This window comes from Gavialis gangeticus, unplaced genomic scaffold (genome assembly GCF_001723915.1).
Source record: "Gavialis gangeticus isolate Ggan-Ray unplaced genomic scaffold, GavGan_comp1, whole genome shotgun sequence".
In the NCBI taxonomy this organism is placed as follows: domain Eukaryota; kingdom Metazoa; phylum Chordata; order Crocodylia; family Gavialidae; genus Gavialis; species Gavialis gangeticus.
In genome coordinates, this window is record NW_017729018.1 from 8,480,104 (window position 1) to 8,505,426 (window position 25,323).

At 57.8% G+C, this 25,323-nt stretch overlaps 2 protein-coding genes across 2 annotated transcripts in view; one reads left to right on the forward strand and one right to left on the reverse strand.

The window, feature by feature from the left end:
• Positions 1-6,338, forward strand: part of LOC109294688 (protein-lysine 6-oxidase-like) — a gene marked incomplete at its 5' end in the record, with an annotated part of 12,989 nt that extends 6,651 nt beyond the window's left edge. The window contains 6 exons of the mRNA XM_019513136.1: positions 1,403-1,514; positions 2,855-2,992; positions 3,277-3,433; positions 3,781-3,876; positions 4,179-4,294; positions 5,556-6,338. Coding sequence (XP_019368681.1) covers positions 1,403-1,514; positions 2,855-2,992; positions 3,277-3,433; positions 3,781-3,876; positions 4,179-4,294; positions 5,556-5,562 — 626 coding nt within the window. The remainder of the gene's footprint in view (positions 1-1,402; positions 1,515-2,854; positions 2,993-3,276; positions 3,434-3,780; positions 3,877-4,178; positions 4,295-5,555) is intronic.
• Positions 6,339-10,689: 4,351 nt separating this feature from the next.
• Positions 10,690-25,312, reverse strand: DAPK3 (death associated protein kinase 3). The gene is made up of 8 exons (XM_019513381.1): positions 25,158-25,312; positions 20,992-21,352; positions 20,033-20,162; positions 19,455-19,503; positions 18,663-18,689; positions 18,254-18,406; positions 17,525-17,570; positions 10,690-16,341 (listed from the first exon to the last, which is right to left on the reverse strand). The coding sequence occupies exons 1-8, from the start codon at positions 25,217-25,219 to the stop codon at positions 15,799-15,801; spliced, it is 1,371 nt and encodes a 456-aa protein (XP_019368926.1). The 5' UTR covers positions 25,220-25,312; the 3' UTR covers positions 10,690-15,798.
• Positions 25,313-25,323: the final 11 nt, after the last annotated feature.

Consider the following 25,323-nt stretch of genomic DNA (forward strand, 5'->3'; position numbering starts at 1 on the left):
GGCAGCCGCGCAGGTGGGAGACTGGGGGGGCGTCTTGGCAGGGGCCCTCGGCGCTGCAGGGCAGGTGGACGCCAGAGCCGGGGGCAGGGGGCCCAGCCAGGATGGGAGCTCCAGGGAGGCTCCGCTGTTGCGGGCGGTGGGTCAGGGCATCTGGGTTCATTGCTGCCTCCCAGATGTGCCCCAGCTGCGACCCTGACCCTGCGTGAGCCTCAAACGGCCTCGGTCTGTGCTTTGGTTAAATGAAGGCGGTAGGAGACCTAAGTGGTGAGAACAGGCAACTGGGGGGTCAGGACTCCCGGGTTCTCCCAGCTTCGGGGGCTCTGTCCGGTCGTTTCTTTTCTCCGTGCCTCAGTTTCTTTGTCTGTAAAATGGGGAGGAAGACACTGAGCGAGCGAAACAGCTGCAGGCAAGCCCTGCCCCCTCGCTCCAGGAGTTTTACCTCTTGCATGAAACAAATATCCTAAGTCTGTTAGGATATCTTATGTTTGTCAGGCCCCCTTGCCTAGGAAGAGACGTTACAAAGCGCTGGCTCCTCTTCCTAACTCCCCAGCTGGACACTCGGTGTCTGCTGAGCACGAGGGCACAAAGTCCCATCCCAAAGTGCTGCAAACCGGCACAAAGGTGCCCGAGACAGGTAGTCCGTAGAGCTTCAGTAATGCCCAGCGGGGAAAGCCTGAAACTGCTTGCTCCCAGGCTGGGGCACGGATTGCAAATCCCATTGGTCTGATGCATTTCCAAGCCTTGCTTCTTTCCGGTCTATAGGAACCAAAGCCTACAGCCTTTCCCTGTACCCCCCTCCCTGCCCTTCCCCGCTGTTTGAAACTACACGATTAACCCCTCAGTATCCCCACGGGGTGTGCTCCGTGCCCTGTCAAGCCTCTTCACCTTGGACCTGTGTGCTGGAATCGGTGACTCAGTTGGTGACTGGTCCCCAGCTAAGGAGGTGGCACGTGCAGCGGGTGCTTGGTGGATACCCTGCATGTATCCAATGCACTGATGATGCTGAAGATGTATGCTCTCATACAGCTGGGAGTTGGCTCAGAGGAGAGTATAAGGGCAGTGTGAAGGTTACGTGGATGGTCTCCATGTTTCCCAGTGCTGGATTTGTTCTGTGATGGTGGAGAAGAGGGAGGGAGTTTGCATCCAGCCTTAACACTGAATGTTTTCATTTCAGATAACTGCATTTTCCTTCCTTTGGTCTTTCCCTTGCCCTGAACTGTTCAGGTTTCTTTGCCTCATATTACTGATGCCCATTTACAGCACAGTGGAGCTTTCAGTAAGGCCGTTCGTATTATTGTGTCCCGTTGTGGAGGCAGGAAGGGAAGAGGACCCTGGCTGCATGGTTGAGTTCCTGTGACCTTCCCTCCCAGCCTGGCTCACGCGCCATCCTTCCTTCGCCTTCCAGGCTTGCCTGACTTGATCCCAGATCCGTACTACATTCAAGCCTCCACCTACATTCAGCGCGTGCAGATGTATGCCTTGAGGTGTGCGGCTGAGGAGAACTGCCTGGCCAGGTAAGCTCTCTGGGGCAGGGCTGGCATTATACCTTGCATTTGCCCGCTGTGTGCTGGCACCGTGGGATTCTGGGCTGTGCCCGGGGTTGTTAGGTGCTCCCTCAATACACATCTGCTCCTGTAACCCTTTCCATTTGATGATATCAAACCATAGCTCAAGGAGAAGACAGCCTTGACTGCAGCAGGGCTGTCGCTCCGCCGCATTGCCGAGATCACGTCGCCCGTCACCGAAATGCAGCGGACTGAGACAGAGCGTGGCAGCTCTTTAGTAAAGTGCAGCGGCACTACACGGCGCTGATGGGCAGGGAGTGAAGCAAGCCAGGGGCAGGTGCTAACAGCGAAGCAGTCCAGTTTGGAAGAGCGTGGGTGGGAGATTTGGTTGGCAGGGGTGAGCCTGGAGCAGAGCTGAGGCTGCGAGAGAACACAGGAGAATTGGAGGGAGGTTTAATTATTCCAGGTGCTGTCTGAACATCCTGATCTGGAGGGAGGGAGGCTCTGGTCCTTGCCATCTGAGAGGTGCTCTGAGCTTGCCAGATGAGAGATGCTACATCCAGGTGAAGGATTATTTATTCCCGACAAGAGCAGAGCAGCAGGTGTGAGCCAGACTCTCCATCCTGGCATTTCCTGGGCTTTGTAGCTCTAAGCCGGCCCTCCCAGCATTGCGGCAGGATGGCTTATTTGCAGCTGAGTGTTTATTTCGATTTCAAAGTGGAAACAGCCCAGAGGTTCTTGTAAACAGCATAGGAACAGCCAGGGCTTTGTGCCGGGCGGCGGTTTCCGAAGGATCGTGTCCGCCAAGGCTCTGGCTGTGGCTTGTCACAGCTCCTAGCAAGACTCTTTCAGAGACACGGACTGTTATTGTATTGGCAGGGAAGCTGTGTTCCCAGCTGCTCCGAGATGCTCAAAGTCCTCCAGTGAGAACCAGCATCCGGCCCTGCAGTGGGATGTTTTCCAAAGTCTGGAGAAATCGTTGACAAAGGGCTTCTGAGTACGCTCGCGGGCACACGTGTGCGTGTTGGGGATAGCGTTTGCTTCTGAGTACACACCTTTGCCTCGGCCCGTGCATGGGCCAGGGGTTGCCTGCACCTGTCTGGTGAACTCGGAGGCTTCCGCCCCATCCGCAGGGGAAGGTGACCGCTAACCATGGAGCCCGCTGGCCATACCTTTTAAAGCCATTGTCCCTGTAAAGAGCTGCAGGATGTTCACCCCAACCCCATCGTGGATTCCAGTGCCACTGGATTTGGGATGGGGAAAAGGGGTCTGTGGGAGAGTCTCCCCTTCTCCTGGCTACAAGTTTGCCTATGGGATTGTGTGAAAATAACACCCGCTCCTCTGTTCAGATCCGCCTACCGACCAGGTGTGACCGACATCAGCTACAGGGTGCTGCTCCGCTTTCCACAAAGGGTTAAAAACCAGGGGACCGCTGACTTCCTCCCAGTGAAGCCGCGCCATGCCTGGGAGTGGCACAGCTGCCACCAGTAAGTAGAGAAGCTAATGCAGCCACAAGGAAGGACGTCCTGGTTTGGGAGCCCATCGCCATTGATCCCCCTCCACAGCACGGAGCCCTGGCACAGGCCAGCATCCCTCCGAGGATCCTAGCTTGCCAGCCCTTTTGCAGGTGTTAAAGGCCACGTCCCAGGCCCAGCCATTCCTGCTCTTGTGCCCCTGAGGCTCTGTCTTGACCCCTGCATCGCTTACCTCTGTGGGGTTACCAGGGCTGTCCCACCACCCACCCCCAGACAACACCGTCTCTCCCTCCCAGGCATTACCACAGCATGGATGCCTTCAGCAACTACGACCTCCTGGATGCAGTGTCCCAGAGAAGGGTGGCGGAAGGGCACAAGGCCAGCTTCTGCCTGGAGGACACCACATGCGATGTGGGTTTTCGACGGCGCTATGCCTGCACGGCCCACACCCAGGTGAGCTGGCAGGGGAGCTGGGGGCCCACTGGCACGTGGGGCTGGATGCCCTGGCACTAGGGAGCATGTCCCTCGAGGGCTTTGTGCTTGGCCCAGCTGGGAGCATGAAGCACTGACCCTGCTCTGGGTGTCGGGAAGGATGAGCTGCCCCCCAGCTCCTACCGAGCATGATACGGGGCCTCACACCACAAATTCCCTTGTGTCGCATGATGGCAAAACCTGCCTGCCAGCTGGGGATGGTCTTCCCCCCAGTTGCTCCAGGACACCCAGTCTACCCTGTCTGGCAGGGCCGGGCAAGTTCAGGCAGGGAGCACTGGACTGGTCAGTAATGGCACTGCTCTGTGCAGGGCTTGGGGCCAGGCTGCTACGACACCTACAACGCCAACATTGACTGCCAGTGGATTGACATCACAGATGTGCCCCCTGGCAACTACATCCTCAAGGTAAAGCTGACCCAGCACTGGGAGGGTGGGGAAACAGAGGGCCGGGGAGTTGCAGAAGGAGCTCCTCTGTAGGTGCATTGACTGGGCATGTTTACCCAGCACTGCTCAAATCTCTGTTGCTGGACACCCCCACACACTCGCTATCAAAGGGCCCTTGCAAGGACCCTCGGTCCAGTGGGTAGCGCAGGGAGATTTTGGTCCCTTGGCTGGGACCTCCAGCTCTCAGATCTGCCCACTTCAAGGGGTGGGTTGTAGGGACGGCAGAAAGAGCTCAGCCCGTATATGCATGCATCTTGCCAAAGGTGACCGTCAACCCGAACTTCCTGGTGGCTGAGTCGGATTTTACCAACAACGTGGTGAGGTGCAGCCTCACGTACACGGGAACCTTTGTCACCACGCGGAACTGCCGCATCACCAGGTACGGCCACGCGAGGCACGGTGCCCCCTGTCGCGCGCTTCCCCGGGGCCATCCGGACCTCAGCTCGGGGGGGCTCCATCTGAGCTTGTCACCCCTGGAGCAGCAGAAACAGAAAAGGGTGTTGAGGCCTTAGATGTGCAACTCAAGGGAGCTCCCTAGTGCCAGGGCCACACAGGAGGTTCATGAGTACTGCTGCCCTCCAGGTAACGCACCTGGTCTCAGCCCAGGCAGCAGAGCTGCTGACATGTCTTGCAGCAGCTCTCAGGGCACAAGTCTGAGCTTCACGCTCTGACCTGGCTGCAAGCGTGGGAGTAGGCAAAACCTTTGGCACACGGGCACCTGGTCACCCAGGTTGAGGGGTCCCAGATCACCAGACACGATGCTGCCTCATCACTCCCCGTCTCTGCAGCTAACAGCGAAGTGGTGTGCCTTTGCCACGCTCACCCCACGGCAGGAAGAACCTCCAAGCTCTTTCTTATCTCCCACTTCATGCTGATAGCTCCCAGGGCCCTGGGGTGAGTTCTCACTGGGTTGCCATTCACGTGAGCACCACTGTCAGGACAGAGGTTGGCAGATGAACAAAGCGCAGCCAGGCTTAACCAGCTCTCTGCCAGCATTCAGCCTCCTTGCTCCTATCCAAGCAGCCCTGCAGCAACAGGCGGTTTGCAGAGGTGTTAGACAAACCACCCCCTACTCAGCCCCTTGTTTGTTAAAGTAGCCCAGAGGCAGGGGCCAGCGTTGCAGACTTCCTGGGGTTTGTGCTGTGGCACTTGAGAGCTCCTGGCCTGACCTGGACCCCGCTATGCTAGAGGCTGCACAGACACAGAGCAGGAGCATCAGGGTCCCGAGCACTGCCCGTCACTGCCCTGAGCTGGAGCGTGTCCACATGGCCTCAGACTAAACCCGGAGCACTGCCCTGGCCTGCCCTGCACAGACCGTCTTAGAGCAGCCAGGAGCACTTGCTCTGCTCAACCCCACTCAAAGGCAGCTGCGCTCACTGCCCCTTGGCATGGAGCGAAGGGATGGGCACGTTTCTCAGTGCGCTTGTGGACAAGGACCCTCCTTCCTTCCTCTCTGAGTTAGCTGGGGGGGAACTGGGTGACAGCCAGGGGCGGAGGGTGCCGACCAAGGGCTCAGCCCAGAGTGCTGGGTGCCAGAGCTGGTTATGAGGGCATCCCCATGCCCTGGTTGTGACACCCTGGCTGGGAATCTCCAAAATTTGACCTCCAAAATGAACCTACTGTTTCTCTTTCCCTCTTAGATTCTAGCCGGGGCCCCTCTGCAAGCGACAGGAGCACCAGCCCCCACACCCGCTCCACAGGATGCCTCTGCCACTACGTGGCTCCCCCAACCACAGCGCTTGCCCCAGGGGATGCCCTGGGACCCTCTCTGCCGCGTTGCTTTTCCATGTCTCTTACCTGGTGCCCGTGGTCAGATGGGAATCCAGGTAGAGCAGCTGCCCAGGGCTCAGCACTGCCCGAGCTGGAGATCGCAGCATCCATCCCTGAACAAAACTCGAAGCTGTCCAGTCCTTGCTGCACTGCTGCCGGCTCAGGCATCGCATTTTCCTGCCAGCATTGCTCGCTCTGGGGTCTGCACAGGCTCAGACAAGGGAAGGCATGGTACCTCACACCTGGGTGGTATCTCATGCTCCCTGCTGCTCAGGAGCCAAGTTTTTCTCCGGCTCCATCCCAGCCCAACAGGGCCTCCCAGCTGTGGGGCAGCTTGTACCCACCGCTTCCCCCTGCAATGATCCCCAAATCCTGGTAGTCAGAGCTGCTTTATCAGTCACTTCCCACAGCCCAGAGAGGAACAGCCCCTGTCCAGCTGGGACCCCAGCTCAGGGGTGAGCGGTAGGGATGAGGCCAGCCTGAGTGGGGAGAGGGGGGAACGGGGCTTGGCCATAGGGTGGGGAGGCTCCAGGGGCCGGCTCTGTTGTGGTGGTGGCAAAGCTGGGGGGACACGGGCAGGCTGGGAGCCTGCAGCAGGGAGATGCTGCAACCTGTGTTCTTTGATCCTCTGAATAAAATTCACAATACTGGAATCTACCTGGTAGGATCTTTGCCTTTGGGGTAGGGACTGGGATGAGCCCTGGGCCTGGGCTGGGACCAAGGGCAAAAGCAGCTGAATCAGCCATGCAGGATGCGATATCGAGTGAGGATATGGGATGGCATGATGCCAGGACCACCCGTGTCCCCCTCGCAGTGTTTTGCCAAGCCTCCTGCAGGGTCCCAGCGGGTATTTCTGGCCACGCTGGGTGGGAGTCTTGCCCGGGGAGCCTGGGATTCAGGCAGGGGGAATGGGTTCACTCCAGAGGGAAGGGTTTTCTGCCCTCCGTCCGTGATGCCCCCACCCTGTGCTGGAAGCACCGCAGGGGCAGGCAACTCCGTCTCCATGTGGGCTCCCCCTCCATGGCAGTACACAGGGTGTCCCAGCCCTACAGACCGCGGGGAAGCATCCCCCTGATGCGAGGGGCACAGGAAGGAGCAGTTTCCATCCTCTCGAAACAGCTCTGAGCTGGAGGGGCCCTAGGCAAGGCCCCAGCAGCCAGGTCTGCTGAGGACCGATTTCAACAGACACTTGACTCCCATGCAGAGGACACTCGAGCCAGCGCCTGTCCTCATCCCCCGCTGCGGGGCAGCTCCGTGCAGCGCCCTGGATTCCTGAGGAGTGACCCATGCTCCCCGCAGCCTCCTCGCCCCCCTCCACCCTATCCGCCCGCCAGGGCCTTGTTTAAACACTGTCTGGAGCCTCTTCCCACTGAGATTTCCTCCTCCCGAGACCCGCACCCCGCCAGCCAGAGGGAAGCAGACCAAGAACTCCAGACATTTCCCCTCAGCCTGCAGCCAAAGCCGAGCGGCTCACCTCTCACGGCAATGCCGACTCTGCTCCAGAGGCTCCTTTGCTGCTTCTCTCCTTGTTACCGTCTTGTCCGGGGGGGCTGCCTTTTGTATCCCACCTCTCCTGGACTGCAAATCCACCCGGCTCCTAGCATCCTAACACCCACCAAAACGACCCCTCTGTGGCCACAACCATGCACACATCCGGGAAGGCCTGCAGAGGTGTGCACGCCCTCCGTAATGCCACCCATGCAGGTTAGGTCCACAGCCCTTGCAGTAATCCCAGCAATGGGGCTGTTCTGGGCTTGGCACGTGGTGGCCAGCGGGTACCTCTCCCTGGCACACTCAAGAGCGCTGGGGAAGCGGGGTTGCTGTACCCTTGGACGTCCCTCTCTCTAACCCCCAGTACCACAGGAGGACCACGGAAGCGGAGAGCCCTTCTTCCCAATAAAGCAGAGGCTGAACTCTGACCTCTGCCATCCCAGTGGACAGGCAGGTGACGGCGGCTGCAGGCCACTTCCGCCAAGCACACGGCCCCCAGCTGCATCTCACCCACGTTCAGGGCAGGCAAGACCCGCTTGGTTTTCAGCAGAGGCCACATCAAAGACCTGTAACATCAGGACCGGGAGCCTGGGCTGGGCCACTTGGGCAAACTGCTTGACACTCCTGGGGGTCAGAGGATGAGCATGGGTGAGGCCCCCCAGCTCGGATCATGCCCAGGATGCCCCTGCTGGGCTCCTGAGTCCTGCCCCACTGATCTTCCACGCTAATCCAGGCTTGGGCTCCCCACGCTACCCCCTGCTTCAAGCTCCCCGCAGCCCACCCCCCTACCCCAGACACCCACCCCCTCGTGCTGACCCCACTGGAGCTGTGGCCAGGCTCCCCCTGCCTCGCATCGGCTACCCTGGCTACGCCAGCCCCCAGCCTCTGCTGTCAAGATGCAAAGCATGAAATATCCGTGGTTTTTTTACCAATGGGAATCAAAGGGGGACCGTGGGAAGACCTGCAAAGGCACCTCGTGAGGAGGGGTTTGGGGCTTGGATGTTGAGACCGAGGGCCTCGCAACTGGTCTGAGACAGACCGCCACCTCGGAGACCTCCCAAATCCTAGATAACAAGGGTGACCAGCGGCTTTCATTTGCCCACAGCCTCATGCACTGCAGACCCCCGAGGGAAAGGCGAGTGCTAGATGCACAGAGTCCCTCTCCGTGCTGTACCATGCTGCAAATCAGACCCCGCAAAGCCCTCGTGGCTTTACTAATAGTTCCCCTCAAAGACGGCCACTCTGAGCTGGGCACGTCTCAAAGGCTTTTCTTGTCCCTTCACCTTACTAAACCCCAGATGGTGGGGAGACAAGGCTTCATTCACGAGGCCTCACCACCCCCCGGCACCGCGGTGCGAGACGGACCGCGCAGGACTTCTCCGGGGTGTGCAAAGAGGACAGGGGCAGAGCTCTCCCCAGCCCTCTCCTGGCTCACACCTGCACAGGCCAGACTTGGGGATATGCGCAGTCTAGACGGGCCGAAGCAGCCGCAGACCCAAACCGACCGACCACGCCTCTAGCCGGCTCCATTTCCTCTCCCAGCTCCAGCAGGCTGGCCCGTCTACAGCCCTTTGTGCGCGGAGACGCCTCCGAGCCAGGCAGACCCAGCCCCAAACCCAACTCCCAAGCCCCCGCCGTTGAGGGCAACCCAACATCCCAATGGCACCCGCTTGAAGGCCAACCAGCAGCTCCCATCCCACCCCCCAGATGCCTGGGGTCGGGCCATGAGCGCACAACAGCCCGGGGCGGAGGCTGGGGTGGCAAGGCCTCTCAGACAGCTTGAGAGGTCCGTGTCCCCAGCTGCCCGGGCCGGGGCCGTGTTTGCTTGCATCGCTCAGCAGGACAAGGCTGCAAAACAACCTCTCCCAAAGGAGCTGACTCAGGCACACACACAGGGCTTGTTTAAGCCTGGGGCTCTGGGCCGGAGCAGCTGCAGCCACCGCCCCGTCTGCCTGCGCCCTCCCCGCCTGGGCACCACGGGCACGGAGGCGACCCAGAGCTCCAGGGGAGTCGGGAGCCTCGGCCGATCATTATCAGGGGCTCGAGAAGGCGTAAAGAGGGGCTGAACCCAACCCATCCCAGCTGGCTCCCACTTGCTTCATATGGGCTGTTACCACCTTTTCTGCCACTGCTTTGCACCATCAGCCCCTCACCTCTGCCCAGGCCCATGGGGGTCCTTCTCCAAGGGCTGTGGCCACTGGGCTCCGGGTGCAGTCTTCTCCATGCACAGCTGAGGGAGGTTCAGCATGGGCAGTAAAGCAGACTGAAGCTCCTAGCACCCAGCTCCTCGGCGCAGGCAGGGAAAGGCTTGGGAATGCGGCTACGAGCTTCTGCAAACACTGGGTCTCATCCTGGACGAGGTATTGGGGTTCAGCCTGGTCTACACTATGGAGCTGCTGCCATCACGACTCCAGAGGCCGATCCCCTGGGGCACTGATGGGAAGAGACTGCCCCTCATTGCAGCAGTTGCTCTCCACAACTGCGCCGAATCCCCAGCAGGAATTTGTCCAGCACAGCCACGTTAACTGCAGGGCGAAGCGTCCCCAGCCCTCGTGCGCTGGCTCCGACAGCAGGCTGCTGCATTCAGACACGTCCTCAGACCAAGACCTAAAGCAGCAGCTGCCAGAGCACAAAGCCTGGGGGTTTGGTGCCAAGAGAAGGAGCCGGAGGACCTCTAGCGGAAGGCTTCCCCCACCACACACTGCTCCTGGGAGCCTCGGGGCAAGAGGTGCCCATTAGCAGCGCAGGACTCTGCCCATACGCAGGCCACAACCCACATCTTGCACCCAAGGGCCTCGAAACCCCAGTGCTCTCCCAGTCGGAGCCGGAGCCCACCCAATAAATAACTCTGGCATCCACAACACGACTCCTCCCCTCTGCTGCCTTGCTCAGTAGGGGCTGGGATCACCCTTGACCTCTGTCCCTGGTCAGGAGAGAAGGGCAGACTGGGGGCTTCCTGGTGTTTGGGAGCTGCCAGGCGGCATTTTTATCTCAGGTGAGCAAGGGGGCTCCCAGGTGAGCATGTGCAGTCAGCTATTATCCTACACAGGCTAAGCCCCAGGGTTAGCGTGGAGCTGCAACTTAGCTTGGTTTTCCTGCCAGGACAGTGCCATGGGGCAAAGAGGAACATTTTTTGCCCTTTTGCCCCATGCAGACAACTCGGAGCCAGACAAACGGAGCTGCTGAGAGCTCGTGGGCAGGGCCGGCACATCCCGCTGGGGACAGCTGAATGGCTGTTTTTTAAAATGGCTTGGATTTAGCACCAGGCTCTTGGAAAAGAGAGCACATGTCCACGGATGCCTGCAAGGCACAAGGACGGCAGACAGCCCATCAGTGCCAAAGGGAGCAGGTGGCTTGGCACCCACGGGAGCAGACACCGAGCCACGCTGGCCAAAGCAGACCTGATGGCCCCGCTGTTTCCACTGGTCGGATTCAAACTGACCCCCAGGCGGTGAAAAGCTGCCTATGCCTCCACCCCACCACCCTACAGGGAGAACCAGGGACGCCGGTGCCTTCAGATAGAAACCTTTTATTCCTTTCAAATTCAGACCATTTTGCATGACCTATTGGTATCAGACTCAATGTCACACCGCGGGAGAGGATATGGCTTCACTAGGTCAAACACAAGCCAGGTCCCCGTCCGGGGGCGAGCAGAGCCCTCGGCTATACAGGACTTGGCACGGCAAGAGGGGGCCTGGGGTGTGAGGTCAAGGGAGCCCGCTGGGCCCTGCCAGGAGAGAAGCCAGCAGGCATCGGCCGTCTCCTGGGCAAAGCTGAACAGACCGGCTGCCTCCTTCCCAGACCTGCGCAACAGCTAAGGCATTGGCTGCCCGAAGGGGCATCTGCACCACAAATGAGGCCATCTCTGTATCATGGATGTAGGGAGTGCAGCTGCCATCCCTGGGGGAGGGCAACAGCTCTGCGCATCCAACAGTTCTGCGCATGCTACATCTCGCCCCCCTTCCCAAGCCAGCCACAGACACGAGGAAGGCTCTCGGGCCAGCCCGCAATCTGTCTCGCCCAGGCTTGCTGCACCGCCGCAAGAGGCTGGAACAGCGATTACTGTCTGCGAATGAGCCAGATCAGCTTCCCACAGAAAGAATTGCCAGCAGTTTAAACAGCTAATCCCCAGCCCCAGGTACCATGCCAGGGTCTGGGCCTGCAGACCCAGACACCTGGCCTGGGGCCTCCAGCACAAGCAAGACTGAGCGAGGACGTGCAAGCAGGAATTCACAAGGGGCATGGAAAGCCCAGCGGGAAGCAACCTGCTCTGGCCCTGGTCTCAAGGACACAGAGCCAAGAGCACTGTGCCAAGCCCTGGTCCTAGGAAAGTTTCTCCTTGCAGGGGTAACAGAGGTGGCACAGAGCGCAGGGCCATTAGAAGGCAAGCACCTTGCATCTCCTCTCCCCAGGGGCAGGCAAACTCAGGACAAACCTCCGCACCACACAACCAAATTCCTGCACCCAAGCAGAGACTATGTCCAGCTGTTGATTCCTGCTTGCAACCAGAACAGGACCTGTAGCTCCTACCCCACCCAAGCCACTAGAGACCAGACCCCCACACCCTCCCCAGCCCATGTGGTGCTTATGCCCCGCTCCCCACAGCCGCACCTGCCTTCTCCAACCCTTATTAGGTAGAAAACATTTGGGGTAAAGGCATTAGGAAATCTGGAGCATGAGAAGTGCCCGCAACGCTTCTTCTTCAGTTCTGCAGCTGCGTCTGAATGCAGAGCAGGTGGGGACGGAAAGGACACTTGGAACTTGCACGTGGACACCATGAAGCCCTGACAAAACACGTCTTCTATGGCCCAGGTGCTTGCTTGGTACCAACTCGGAACAGCACGTGGTCCCAGCCAGTCCATGTCCTTCACCGACATCATTTCTCTACCGATCTACTGTCTGCTTCCAGATGCCCTCCAGAAAGCACCTGCAGAGTCCAGCAGTGGGGTGTTCCAGTAGGTCAAACGTTGGCACAAACACAGCAGTCCATTTAGCCTCTGAGGTGGCATCACAGACAATACAGCTGAGTGTTTGAGAGGTATGTGAAGGGCCCCATGCCATGTCTACAAGCAAGCATGGGGCTGGCCTGGAAGATCCACGACCTTTGCAGTGATGGCACAGAAGAAAAGGTTCATACACGTGGAATGGGATAAGTGCATCAGGGAAAACACTGCGCAAGGAGAGCCGACAGCAACACTTGGCCTGCTCTACAGCATGAGGGTCAAGTCCTTATGCTAGCTTAAGAGAAGGTTTAAGGGACTTCTACATGCAGTTGCCACAGGCTCCGACCAGCTCCCCTGGGAAACCTAGCCTGGACCCCAGTCGCTGGAGTCCTCTACCCTGGCTGGCCCTGGACCCTGGCAACGAGACATGAGCAGAGGTTAAGTGATATTCCCTGTAGACCTGGGGCCCTGATCCCAGGCAGGACCAAGCACTCTCTTGCTCCCAAAAAAGTCCATTGGATGCGAGTGCACATGGCAGCTGGTAGGATCGGGCTCCTCTGAGTCAGTCTTTGGTCGCAGACATGCACAACCCCGAAGGAGTGGGAAAACTGGATTTAAAAAACAACGGGGGTCACTACAGAGAAGCAGGAGAAGAATCTCAAGCCACATAGCCCGATGCTCTGGAGCTCAGGCATGCTCCTTTGAAAGCCAAGCTGGCAACAAATTCCTCTCAGCTCCAACCCCCTCTGGAGGGATCGTTAACAAAGACCTTGCACAAAAGCCAGGGAAATCCACAGCATTTTTCGCATTCTTCCCCTCCCTGCTCCGGAAGCCTTCAGACGAGCAGAGACATAACAAGCTGCACGCAGCACATTAAGACCCCCCTCATTTTCAGCTGGGAGACAGCTTTTCCTGTCTGTGGGCAGGATCTCTGTAACGCTAGCTGGCTTTCTCAAGCAGACCCTGGCTCAGCTCGGTTGGAAGGAACCTGGGTTTAGCGAGCATGCAGGGCCGACAGTCAAACCCGAGAGACCTGAAATACAAGGGTAGGCTAATATATTTGCACTGCACTGAAAAGAGGCTGCTCTGTGGCAAGAGAGCTCCATCACCAGAGCGAGCCTGGCGCTGCTGCAGTGCAAGGCTGGATGTTGAAGCTGCCTGGAAAACCCAGGCCCCAGAGGAGCTGGACGGCTCAGCAAGGGGAAGCATGGTTCAGAGGGCAGGAAGGAGCGCTGGGATGTGGACAGAGATAAGGAGAGAGTCCAGACTCCTGGGTTCATCTGCCATTTGTGCCACTTCCTCAGCTGTGCAGTCACCTCTAAACCTGAAGAGTCCCCACGTCGGGACGCACCGGGGAGGAGACGGGGCTTTGAAAGTGCTTTGAGCTCCTAGTGCATGCAGCGAGAAGGGCAGCTGTGCAGGACAGGTGTACGAAAGCCAGTTGGTGCCCGCAGAGATAAAACAGCAAGAACGACACTTGGATGTAAAGGCTGGAGGGGCAGGGGGCTGGCAAGAAGTTTCTGGGTGTAAGAGGACAGGGCCAGGGAGAAGTGGCTAATGGCCATAGGTCCCACCTGGACACATGCACCAGATCAGGTGCTGGTCAGATATATGGAGAGAAGAGGAGAAGGGAAGTGTGGTGAGTGTCAAGCCATGGTTTGAAGAGGAACCCAGAGACAGGCTCAGAGGGACCTTGGCCTTGCTGAAGACATCCTGCTTGGAGCATCAGGCAGTGCCAAGCAGCAGGGCCCAGGGGCAGAAGCAGCTGACATGGAAAAGGCACAAAGGCAGGCAATGGAGACAGTGGGGGGACGAACCAGCTCTAAGCCAGAGACTCCCTCTCCTTGCTCGTCTCTCTCCAGTTCCCGCCCCAGGTCCCTGCTGGATACAGACGCCTCTGACAAGCTATGAGAGTTTGAGACCAAGGTGCATGGAGCTAATGCAGGGAAAGCAGGTGCCACATGACAGCAAAGACCAGCTGGGAAGGAACTGGCTTCTCTGAGAACTGAGAGGAAGCATCTTTGGATCACAGGAGAGTAGGGCTGGAAGAGGCCTCATAAGGTCATTTAGTCCAGCCCCCTGCTCAAGGCAGGATCATCCTGGACTAAACTATCCCAGCCAAGTGTCTCTCCAACTTGCTCTTGAAAACCTTCGCTGGAGAGCACTTAAAACATGGAAGAGATTATGAACAGCAGTGGAAACAGAGGCAATGACGATGGGGCAGTCCCAGAGCAAGAAACCGATACAAGGAGGATCCAGACGGCAGGCATGGGTAGGGGCCACGGACCAGCACCTGCCCAGCAGCCCTTGCAGAGCCAGCGACATGGGTGTAAGAGAGTGCCGAGCAGATCTCAGGAGGACACCTGCCTGGATTTGGGATCCCAGTCGGGGACAGCTGCGGGGTGGGATCAAACAAGGCCTTTGTACATCTGCTAGCAGGTGATCAAAACCAAATCTTGACATGGCAAGTAGGTGGTGGAATTTGACCCAAGAGGCCTTAACTTCCACAACCCAGCACAGGCCCAGGGCATCTCACCCCTCACTTTTCCAGGTAGGGCTTAGGGAGGAACCAGTCAAACCTGGGAAGCGGGAAGTGCTGGTCAAGCAAATCCCCAGTGTCAAAGACATGCTGAGTCCTTACCAGGAGCACCTGTCACCTGCTCTTCACAGCAGAGAAAGCCTCAAAAGCAAAGAAATTCCCAAGAGCAATCTGGCTCAGAGACTGGACTCAGAGCAAAGCAAAAGATAAATGAAGCAACTGGGAGGGAAGAGCAGCAGCTGGGCTGGTGACCGACAGCCCCACAGCAGGAAGAAAGTCGGCAAGACGGTGCTGGTGAGAGCACTGGCTGGTAACCGCCCCACGGCTCGGCTGAAGAGCTCAGTGAAGACAAACCGCCTTCGTCAACAACTCAAAAGCCAGGCTTTTTGAGGAGGGGGCTCCTGGCATGTCTGAAGAGAAAGATGGTCCCTGCAACACCCGAGAGCATGCCCGCTGGGGGCTTTCAGCTGGGCCTCAGAACCTGCCAGCTTTTCAAGGACAATCTCACGGTCCCTCTGCAGAGACAGTCGTAAGTTGAAGTGCCTCAACGCCTGCTTCTGCTACCAAGATGCCCTCGAAGCCTGAAAAGCTGCAGTACCTAGGTCACGGCAGACCTGGCAATGGCTGCAGGGAGTCAAAAGAGGACTCGCAGCTCAGCTGCAGGCAGCCACCAAAGAAAAGCATCAAGGAAGCACCTTGCCAAAGGCTCTTCACTTTAGAGTTAGGAATGACCCGGCTCCTGGAGCAGGGAGCAGGCCAGCCAGCCAGGCCTTGGAAGCGGCTGTTGCTCTAACTGCCTCGGACAGGGACCAACCAGACCGACTCAGAGAGAACCAGCAGATTGTACAGTACCACCTTCCACACGAACACAGTGCAGAGGCAATGTGGGGGGAACACCGAGTACCACAGCATGCAGCGGACCCAGAAGGTGACAGCCCGGGTGAAGAGCACTGCATGGTAGGAACGTCGTCTCAGGCTGCTCCCAGGTGATGCCGTTATGGTGGAGCACACTGGGCTCCTGCTCCAAAGACAAAGCCCAGCTGGGTCAATGGGCCATCTCTCCCCATACAAGCTGTGCCACAGGAGCTCTCCCCACCAAGCCCCCTCTCCCCCCACCCGCTCCACCAGTGCAGAAGAAGGCTAGCGGATGCTGCAGTCTCCCTCCCCGCCCTGCAACTTCTCCTGCTCGAGGGACCACACCAGCTCCTGCACAAACTTCACCTCCGAGGCCACCTGCTTGGCCAGCGCTTCGTAGCGGTTCTCCAGCTTCCGGTAGCGCCTCTTGAGCCCATTGGCTGCCTGCAGCATGCTCCTGGTCTCCTCCTGGGCTTGCTTCTTCAGGGCCTCCGTCTTCTGCAGCTCCTGGCGGATCTGACGCAGGTCCTGGCTGATGCTCTCATTCTCCTCCTTGTACCATGACTCCTTCTCATTGTAGATAGAGAGCAGGGCTTCGACGTCTTCCCGGAAGGACTTCTTGGTCTTCTCCAGCTCGCGCAGGCTCTCCTCAGCTGCAGCCACCTCCTCCATGACCTTGGAGAAGCGCTCAAAATTGATGTAGGTGTTGTTAGGGGGCATGCTGGAGTGAGACTTGATGGAGTACTCCTTGAGCCGCGTGGTCTTGAGACGGCGCCTCTCTGGCTTCTTGCCATTGTCCTCGTTGCGGACGTTCCTCCTCTTGATCACCTGCAATGGGGCAGAGGAGACCGCTAAGCCCTTGGCGGCTGCTGGGCCTGACACTCCACCATTCCTCATCTGCACAGATGTTTAAACCACCCCATAAGTCCCTCTCCCACCTTCTGGCCATAGGCCTTTGCAGACTGTTGGCAGCCTGGCCAAGCCAAGCCCTCCCCATAACACAGTCCCACTATACTCCCCTCTATGCGGCACTGGTCAGGCTGCAGCTGGAGTACTGCATCCAGTTCCGGGCGCCGCACTTCAAGAGGGGTGTGGACAGCATGGAGAGGGTCCAGAGGAGGGCCACTTGCATGGTCAGGGGGCAGCAGGGCAGGCCCTACGAGGAGAGGCTGCAGGACCTGAACCTGTTCAGCCTCCGCAAGAGAAGGCTGAGGGGGGATCTTGTGGCCTGTTATAAACTAGTCGGGGGGGGGGATCAGCAGGCACTGGGGGAGTCACTGTTCCCCCGAGCACTGCCAGGAGTGACTAGGAATAACAGTCACAAGCTGGCAGAGGGTAGATTTAGGCTAGATATCAGGAGGCGCGACTTCACGGTCAGGGCGGCTAGGATCTGGAACCAACTTCCAAGAGAAGTGGTGCTGGCTCCTACCCTGGGGGTCTTTAAAAGGAGGCTGGAGGAACACCTTGCTGGGGTCGTTTGACCCCAGTGCTCTTTCATAGAATCAATGAGTCGGAAGAGACCTAGACAGATCATTCAGTCCGACCTCCTATGCCATGGCAGGGGGTTGGACTCAATGATCTGCTCAGGTCCCTTCCAACCCTACAAACTATGAAACTATTTTCATGCTATGAGCCAGTGGGTGGAGGCATGGCTACTCATTTGCTCCCCTCCATCTCCCTCCACTCCCCAAACACATTCAGCCCTAGCTTCATGGCCGGACAGGGCTCTACTCCTTCAGATCCTGTTCCCCTGGATGCTGCTACATCCATTCTCCACTGACCTCTCTGGTCAATGGACATTTGTTTGCTTCTCCATCGCTGAAGAGTGATGCCAAGTCAGACCTACTGTGTCCCTCCAGAGCAAAGAGCAGCAATTTCAGAACGAAGGTCAAGCCCCAGATTTACCCGAGGTGCTGCGCATAAGCAGTTCTATTGACCTCACTAGAAGTTGGGCATTTGGCCCCTCTGGGGAAAGACAAGGGACAGCCTGCCAGCAGGCATGCATTGTTACCTTAATCCAAGGATGCTCCAGGCTCTGGGCAATCGTCATCCTCTTCCTGAAAGGATACAGGCCTGTTGGTTAGTCTGTCAGCAGCAGGACAGAGGTTCTGGCATCGTTTCACTAGCCTTCAGAGGAAACCTGCACCCAGAGAGTGCTGGCATCTTCCTCTTAGGCCCTGGTTTAAAGGTCAGGTAAACAGCAGTCTCTTGCTCCTACATATACCTCACTGTGCAATTAGTGCTCACTCTGTCCCTACACACAGGCATTTGCTGCCCAAGGCTGTCAACTGCTAGATTTATGGCTCATTAGAAGGGAATTGGCTTCAACCTATACAGACCCCGCAACCTCCACATGGTAACAGAAAGGGATTATAAAGCACTGAAGTCATGATGGTCTCAGCAAAACTAACTAAACCCACACACATGGAATGGCTTTGATGAGCAGATATTTTGTTTTTAGGACATTTTGAGAGATGCATCTCACTGAAGACAGACAACAAGGAACTGTAGGAGATGAGGGGCAAGAGAGGAGACAGCTTTTAAACTCACTACAACTCTGCCACTCAATGGTATCTGGCAGAGGTGCCAATAGAGGGCAGGAAGGTGGGCAAGAGCTGACACCACCACACGAGCCCAACAAGGAGCACAAATGTGGGAACTGTGAGTACACAAGAGGCTCTCCCCGAGGCTGCCGCATGGGGGGAGCTCCAGCTGCCTGACCAGTGCCCAGGTCTCGTACTTGGGGTCTTTGACGAGGAGGCGTCGGATGAAGTCCTTGGCCAGCTCGCTGGTGTTGCTGAAGTACTCCTCGTCAAAGTCATAGTTCACGGCTGATATGTTTGTCAGGGTCTCCTGCTTCGTCTCGCCCAGGAACGGGGAGGCACCGCTGAGGCTGGGGGAAGGAATTCAACCGTTACTGTCTGGAACGAACACTGAGGCCTGCAAATTTGTTCCCAACCCTCAGGAGAGGGACTCGCCCAGCTCCATGCTGACGTCCCCACACCTTCAGCAAGGGCACAGACAGGCCCAGATCATGCCGCGAGGCGGTGGCAGAGCTGGGAGCAGGCCCCCAGGGTCTGCAACCCAGCCCACCACAACCCTTTCCCCTTGCATGCCACAGACCATGTTCCTAGGGCCTCTGTACTCACAGGATGTAGGTGATGACTCCAATGCTCCTAAGAGGAAGAGAGGGAGGAGACAAGGTCACAGCACCACAAGTCATTTCCGAGTTAGGCCTTTTCCGCACGAGCTAGTTAGACTCCCCTGGCACTGCTGCCTTGGTGGCACAGACAGTCCTGCCCCACAGGCAACTTTCCCTGTTGCTTACTCCATGTCAACCCAACTCCACTCATCCTCCAGCAATAAAGATAGCAGTAGGCCTTCCCCACCCGCTCTAGGCAGCCCACTAAAAAGTACAAACCTCTTCCCCACCGCCCAGGCAGGGAAAGGTCCTCTGAATCAAGCACCAGTGGATTATTTGGGGCACAGGAGGAGAGTGGAACAAGAGGGAGGGACTGTGAACAGAGAACCCCAGATAGCCCCCACTGGAGTCTGTAAATGCGACCAGAGACACAAGAGAGCTAGGGAGCAGGGGTAGTCCCCAGGCACACACAACTTCCTTGCTGAGCTGCCAGCTCCTAGGCTGACTGAGGAGCATCTTGGCTGGCTCAGGAGGTGGCTGATCCACAGGTGACATCCTTGTACGTGCAACAACCAAAGACAATTCCCTTCTGTTACTCAGCCCTTCAACCCTGACCTAGACAGGCTGCCCTGTAGCAAAGAGGAGGGCTCAGTCTCAGGTATATGCAACTTCAGGCCTCTCTAATGACGGCACCATTTGGGGCTAACTGTGGGGTAACGTAGGCATTTATCAACAAAGAACCAGGCCCAAGCTCTCAATTTAGGTAGGTTCTGATGCAATACATTCATTGAACACTCACCACATGTCAGCTTCCAGTCCCAGGGGCTCGTAGTTCACTATTTCGGGGGCTTTGGAAGGAGAGAAGAAGCATGGTTATGCCGCAGGAAGGCTCCTTGCAAAGCAGGTGCTGTCAGTGCATCCCAGCCCACCCCCGACTGAGCACTGATTCACCAGCGCAGGAAGACAAAGGTTGTTGCAGAGATAACGGCATGTTGCCCAGCTCAGGGCTATGCCAACACCATCCCCAGGCTCAGGACCATACACGACACAGAGTGCAGACACCTCTCTTGCAGAGTGAGGTGCAGCACACAGAGCAATGCAGTGCCCAGCATGCTCAGCTCCAGGTGGGTTCAGGAAACCAGGACTCTGCTAGAGAGCTCGAAGCAAGGGCCACAGAACAGCCAGGCTGGCTCTCACTGCAGAGGTTTTGTTCCTCTTCCCCTTGTTCCTCTGTCCCCTTCAGCATCTATCTGAAGGAGAAAAACTCACACCGAACTGGGGACATCACCTACTGCCACCCAGTTCCTGGCTGCCCCATGTCTGTCCCAGGGTCAGAATAAGGTGTCAGAGCCTCACACTCCCCCCAACCGCTCGCACCTACGAACTCCGGGGTGCCAAAGATGTTCTTGAACTCGTTCCCCGCCTCGATCTTGTGGGCGATGCCGAAGTCAATCAGCTTGATGCGGGGGTTGGGCACGTTCTTATCCAGCAGCATGATGTTCTCAGGCTGGAAAGAAGTCAGGACAGCAAGAGGAGAAGGCTGAAGCTGTTCATGGCATCTCCCCTTGGCCGGGCTCTCTAAGATTCCCCTGGTTCTAACTTGGAGGCTGTGAGCAGTTCCCAAGCCTCCTTCCCCTTCTCAATCATGCCCACATCATCTGTCCTTTCCAAGTGGCCAGCCTTGCGGGTTCTGCTTTGGGCCTGCAAGTCAGGCTGGGCTCTTCCTGCCACGTGAGGTCTGGGGTACTCTCGGGGTAGAGCTGAGTATTTTGCTACTGCTCCACAAAACAGCAGGAGCTCCAGTTTGGTTGCCCAGAACTGCGCTGGCCCTGCCATATGGACTGACAAAGCACATCAGAAAGAGGGGAACACGCACAGGAGACATGATGCAAGCAGGACCAATTGGGCTTGGTTATTTCACGCATTTGCCTACAGCACGCTAGCTACTTCCGAGCTGCAGCTCAAACGATGCTCATTTAGATTACACCAGAACTTGTTTGTGCTTTGCTGCCATCGCTGCCCTTCCTTCGTCCTAACAGCCTGATGGTGCTGCTTCTGCCCATGCCCTCCTATGCCGAGCCCTGGGTCCTGCACCTGGGTTTGGGGATTTCTAGCTGTACTTGTAGGCATCTACTCCTCTGATCACCTGGGTCAAATTCTGACCTCAGATCTACGTGGCAGCACTGGAGCCAGTGTGAATAAGAGCAGCCTTTGACCTGGACATTTGTCCCCTCTTCCCAGGCTTCAGACCGCAAGGAGGGGCAGGAACCTGCTTTTGCATCTCAGTGGTAGAGCACCCCACATTTCCCGCTGCCCACAGCAACATGCCGTCTCACCTTGAGGTCAAAGTGGGCAATGCGCTTGGAGTGCAGGTAGTGGACCCCATCCAGGATCTGCTTGAGGAACTGTGTGGCCTCCTCCTCGGTGAGGGACTCCTTCTCAGCCAGGAAGTCGAAGAGCTCGCCACCCGAGACCAGCTCCAGGATCAGCACCACATCCGTCTTGTTCTCGAAGATGTCATGCAGCGTGATGATGTTGGGGTGCTGGATCTCCCGCAAGATGTCCACCTCCCGCTCGATCTCCTCCCGGCTCACGCCTCGCCGGCTGGACGAGAGGCGCCGCTTCTTGATGAACTTGGCCGCGTACTCCAGATTCGTTTTCTTCTCCCGGCACTTGCGCACGATGGCGAACTGGCCGCTGCACGGGGAAAGGAGATGGGGTAAGTGCTGGCACCTGCGAGGCAGCATTGGGGCCTGCAGTGCGCCATGTACAAGCCTTCTGCTTGCTCACATCCTTACAGAGGGTACTGCAAGGCCTTGGTACCCTGCAGGGAACCACAGTGCCTCCATGCACTTCCACTTGAACAAGTGCCAAGCGTCTCCCTTCCCTGTGCTCCACTTCAAATGTGGGCAGTATCTGGGGCACCAGAGACTCTTCAGCAGAGAAGGGAGAGGAAACACAGAGTCCCCTTCTTGGAGAAGAGACACGGAGTATGTTCAGTGGGTGAATGGGCTTGGGAGCTCCCACAGCAGGATGGGCCTGGAGTCCAATCAGTTCAATAAATGCCCAGGTGGGATACAGCAAGGACAAGAAGGTACTTAAACAAATCCACAGGACCCCTACATCCTGCAGTCGTGGTTGGGACGAAGAAAGAAAATTCCTTCCTGGCTCTACCGGATCCATTAGCTTCTTGAAACAGGACGCTGGCAGTATCCTCCAGCATGTGACAGGGGGCTATCCTTTGTTCTGCCTTGAAACATATGAATCACCCACATAGCAGGAAGTACACCATCGTACCGATGCAGCTACAACCCTCAGCTACGAGAGTGGCAACGAACGGCCGACACAGCCGCAGTTGCTGGGCCAGTGGGGAGCCAGGCGGAGAGACGGAGCCTATGATCTGTGGCAATAACAATGGTCCCTTTTTATCTTAAAGCTTTAGAGATCAGTGGATCAAGAGAGCTCCTGAAAAAGCCCCAAAATAACCTTGGCTGCTGCCAGAGTCCCGACAGATATGATCTATTTGAGTGCATGCCTGTGCACCAAACCCAGGCTATGATGCTACAGAGCAATACCCACGTGCCAGTCCTTTGAAGATGCCCAGTCAGGACACCCCCCACCCTCCTACTGCAGAGGGTCAGAATTGCCCCCATTGTACCAGTGTGGGGGGGACTGCGAAGCTCTAGGGAGTCAAAGTCACTGAGACACAGGGAACAGCAGCAGGGGAAGAAATCAGAGCCCAGGACTCCTGCCCCAGGCCCTTTGGTTAAACCAAGTCTCACTCCCCAGCCTCATACGCTGCTTCTGCTCTCAACTCCCACCCTGCAGGTTTGCTGAGGCAAGAGCCGAGGGAGGGAAGGCAGCTCTAGAGAGTCCCAAGAGCTCCACATTGAAGACACTCCCTCCATCAAGGAGGATCCAAGTGACCCCTCCCCACATCCTCCTCATTTTGCCTGGGAATCTGCAAGGATTGGTTATTTACATTTTTAAGCAGTGACATCACGGCACGTTTCATTTGGCAGGCACCTGCCTGGCCCAAGCTTTCCATATAAGGCTCCTGTTTCAATAGGAAACAGCCCGAGCTGATCAAATGCTAAAGGCTTCCCAAAACCAACAGCCTCTTAATTCCACCTCCCATCAGCAAAATCCAGCCGCCTGGCTGGACTAGCATGGGAAAGAAGGGAAAAAAATCATGGAGCTGGTAAGTGCTAAGTCTCAAATGGATAGCTTCGAGGAAGGGCAGGAATAAGGAGGTCACCTTGTCCTCATCTCACCCGGCCTGGGCAGCGATGCAATTAAATATTTACAAGCCGTGGGAGCGATTACTGCAACGCAGTAAGTGCCCAGGGTGCCCGCCACAGCAAGAGGCATCCAAGACCCTCAATTTAAGATGCTCACTCCCCTCTAAAAACACCAGACAGCCCCAAAGCACGGAGGCAGGTCCAACCATCTGCCTCCTTTCAAACAGCTTGCACCTCCCACACCTTCTCTTTGTTATCGCAGGCAGCAAGCTGCCAGCTGCCTGAGAGAGAGAGCGAGGCAGAGTAACTGGTACTGCTCCCTGATCAGGCAGAAGGGGCGGTGAAACAAGGAACCGTTTCCCCAAAGGGCCCAGGGCTTGGGCACCCCACCAGCCAGGCTGGAGAAGAGAAGGCCTCAGCCTGCTGCCCAGCCACACTGAACCCCTGGGGTAGCAGCAGCTTGCTCCAGGGGACCCTGGCAGGAGGATGCACCGAGGTCTTGGGACCAGGGTTTTGCCCTCTGGAAGAGCTGGGCCAGGGATGTGGCTCTTACCGCCAAAGCATGGTCTGGGCAACAGAACGCACCCACTCGGCACGGTTCAGGGAAGCCAGTCAGACACACTGCCGCCCACCTCCCACAACGGGTCCTTTGCTATGCCAGGGCCGTGATCCTTGCCTGCCTCTTTGTGGGGGCGATGGAAGGGCTGCTCTTAGGCAGATCCACCTCACTGCCCCACCCCATAAGGACACTGCCCCATTCTGGGGAGCTCCAAAGCCATATCCCAATACCTAATGCTCCTTTGCTTTGCTAGCAAGCAGCAAAGGGGACGACAGACAGTCCAGAGACCATGAGACACTACCTAAGCAAAGGGCACTACAGCCATGAGCAACAGGAGTTTGTTGCTCAAACCTCCCCCTGGCCTTGCAGGCCAGTTTCACATCTGGTTAGACTGCTCTGCTCCAGCTACAGGGCACCACCTTCTTCTCTAGGTCAGGATGGGGCTGGAGACTTCTTAAAGGGACCCCCCTGGCTCCCCAACCTTACATGTGGGTCAGTAGTTTAGTTCTGTGGGAAAGCTGTTGCGAAAAACCAAAACAAGGCTAAGCTCATTAGAAACGTTTGCAGTGACGGATTAGTCTGAAGTTGCAGCGAAGCTGCTTTCTGCCCAAGCCGATCTTCCCCTGCACGGGCTGGGGCCCTCAGGCTGCGAGGTCCACAGGGGAACATAAGGCGCTCGGGACCAAGACTCTGCCCTCCTGTGGGCTGCTCAGCACGTGGCACAAAGGCCCTCGCTGACCTCCGCGCACTGCTGCAGCAAACAGCAACTCCACGACTCAGCCTGGCAAGCTGGGGAATGCTCCCTTGCAAGCTGCATCGCAGGATGCAGTCTCCATCCGAGATGGTGCAGATCCTGCCTCCAAGACGATGCAGCACATAACAGGACAGCGTTGCAGGGAGGCCTGGCTTCTTTCAAAAGGCAAAGATGATTCATCACAGAATCTGCCATCCCCAAACACGCCAAGTCCCTGAGACACAGAGGAAGCATGTTACAAAGCCACAAGCCTCTTGGGACCAGAGAAAACCAATGCCAAAGAGGGAAAGGACTGGAGCTACGCTGCAATAGGAGATGGGCATAAACGTCAGGCTCTCGCTGACCCTGGCACCTAAAAGGGCAGCGAGCATCACAACCCGCCCCTGCGCGCAGGCAAGGGATCATTCGTACCACTGCCACAAGGCAGCCGGCTCCGGAGCAAGTCGCCGCAGCGTGACAGCAGCACTGCACCACAACGCAACGCGGCATAGGGCGGGCAGCAGCACACGGGACTGACCACACGGAGAGGGAAGGGGGGTGCCAGCCCCCGCATCCCCCGGGGAAGACAAGGGCCAGGAGCCCGGCACAGGCGGGAGATGGCCGTGCTGCAGCTCCCAAGGCTTTTCTTTGCAGGGCCCAGAGCAGCTGCTTCTCAGTTCCGTGATGCCCGCCCCCAGCTGTCTTTCACCCGACGATCTTGCGAGGTCCCCGACATCTAGGAGACCACCGGCTCTTCCTCTGCGGTCGGCAAAGACCCAGCGCCGCTCTCCTGCTGCCGGAGGGCTGCCGGGGGCTTCAGCGCTCTTGGGAAGGTCTGGGCGCCCCTGCAAGGATCTCAAGGCCCCCGGGCTGAGACCCAGGGGACCCAGCACCTCCTCTGCCCGGCGCAGAGCCGCTGCCCCGGAGCCCCCCGGCCCAGGGGACGCAGCACCCGCGGGCCACGCTCACCTGCCCAGCTCCTCGCCCATGTCATAGTGCTGCTCCACGTCCGCCTGCCGGAAGGTGGACATGGCCGGGCCGGGCCGGGCCAGGGCGCCGGAAGCTCCACTTCCGCTCCGCAGCGCTGCGACCCGCGCGCCGGCCGGGACCAGAGCTCGGCCCCGCCCCCCGCGAG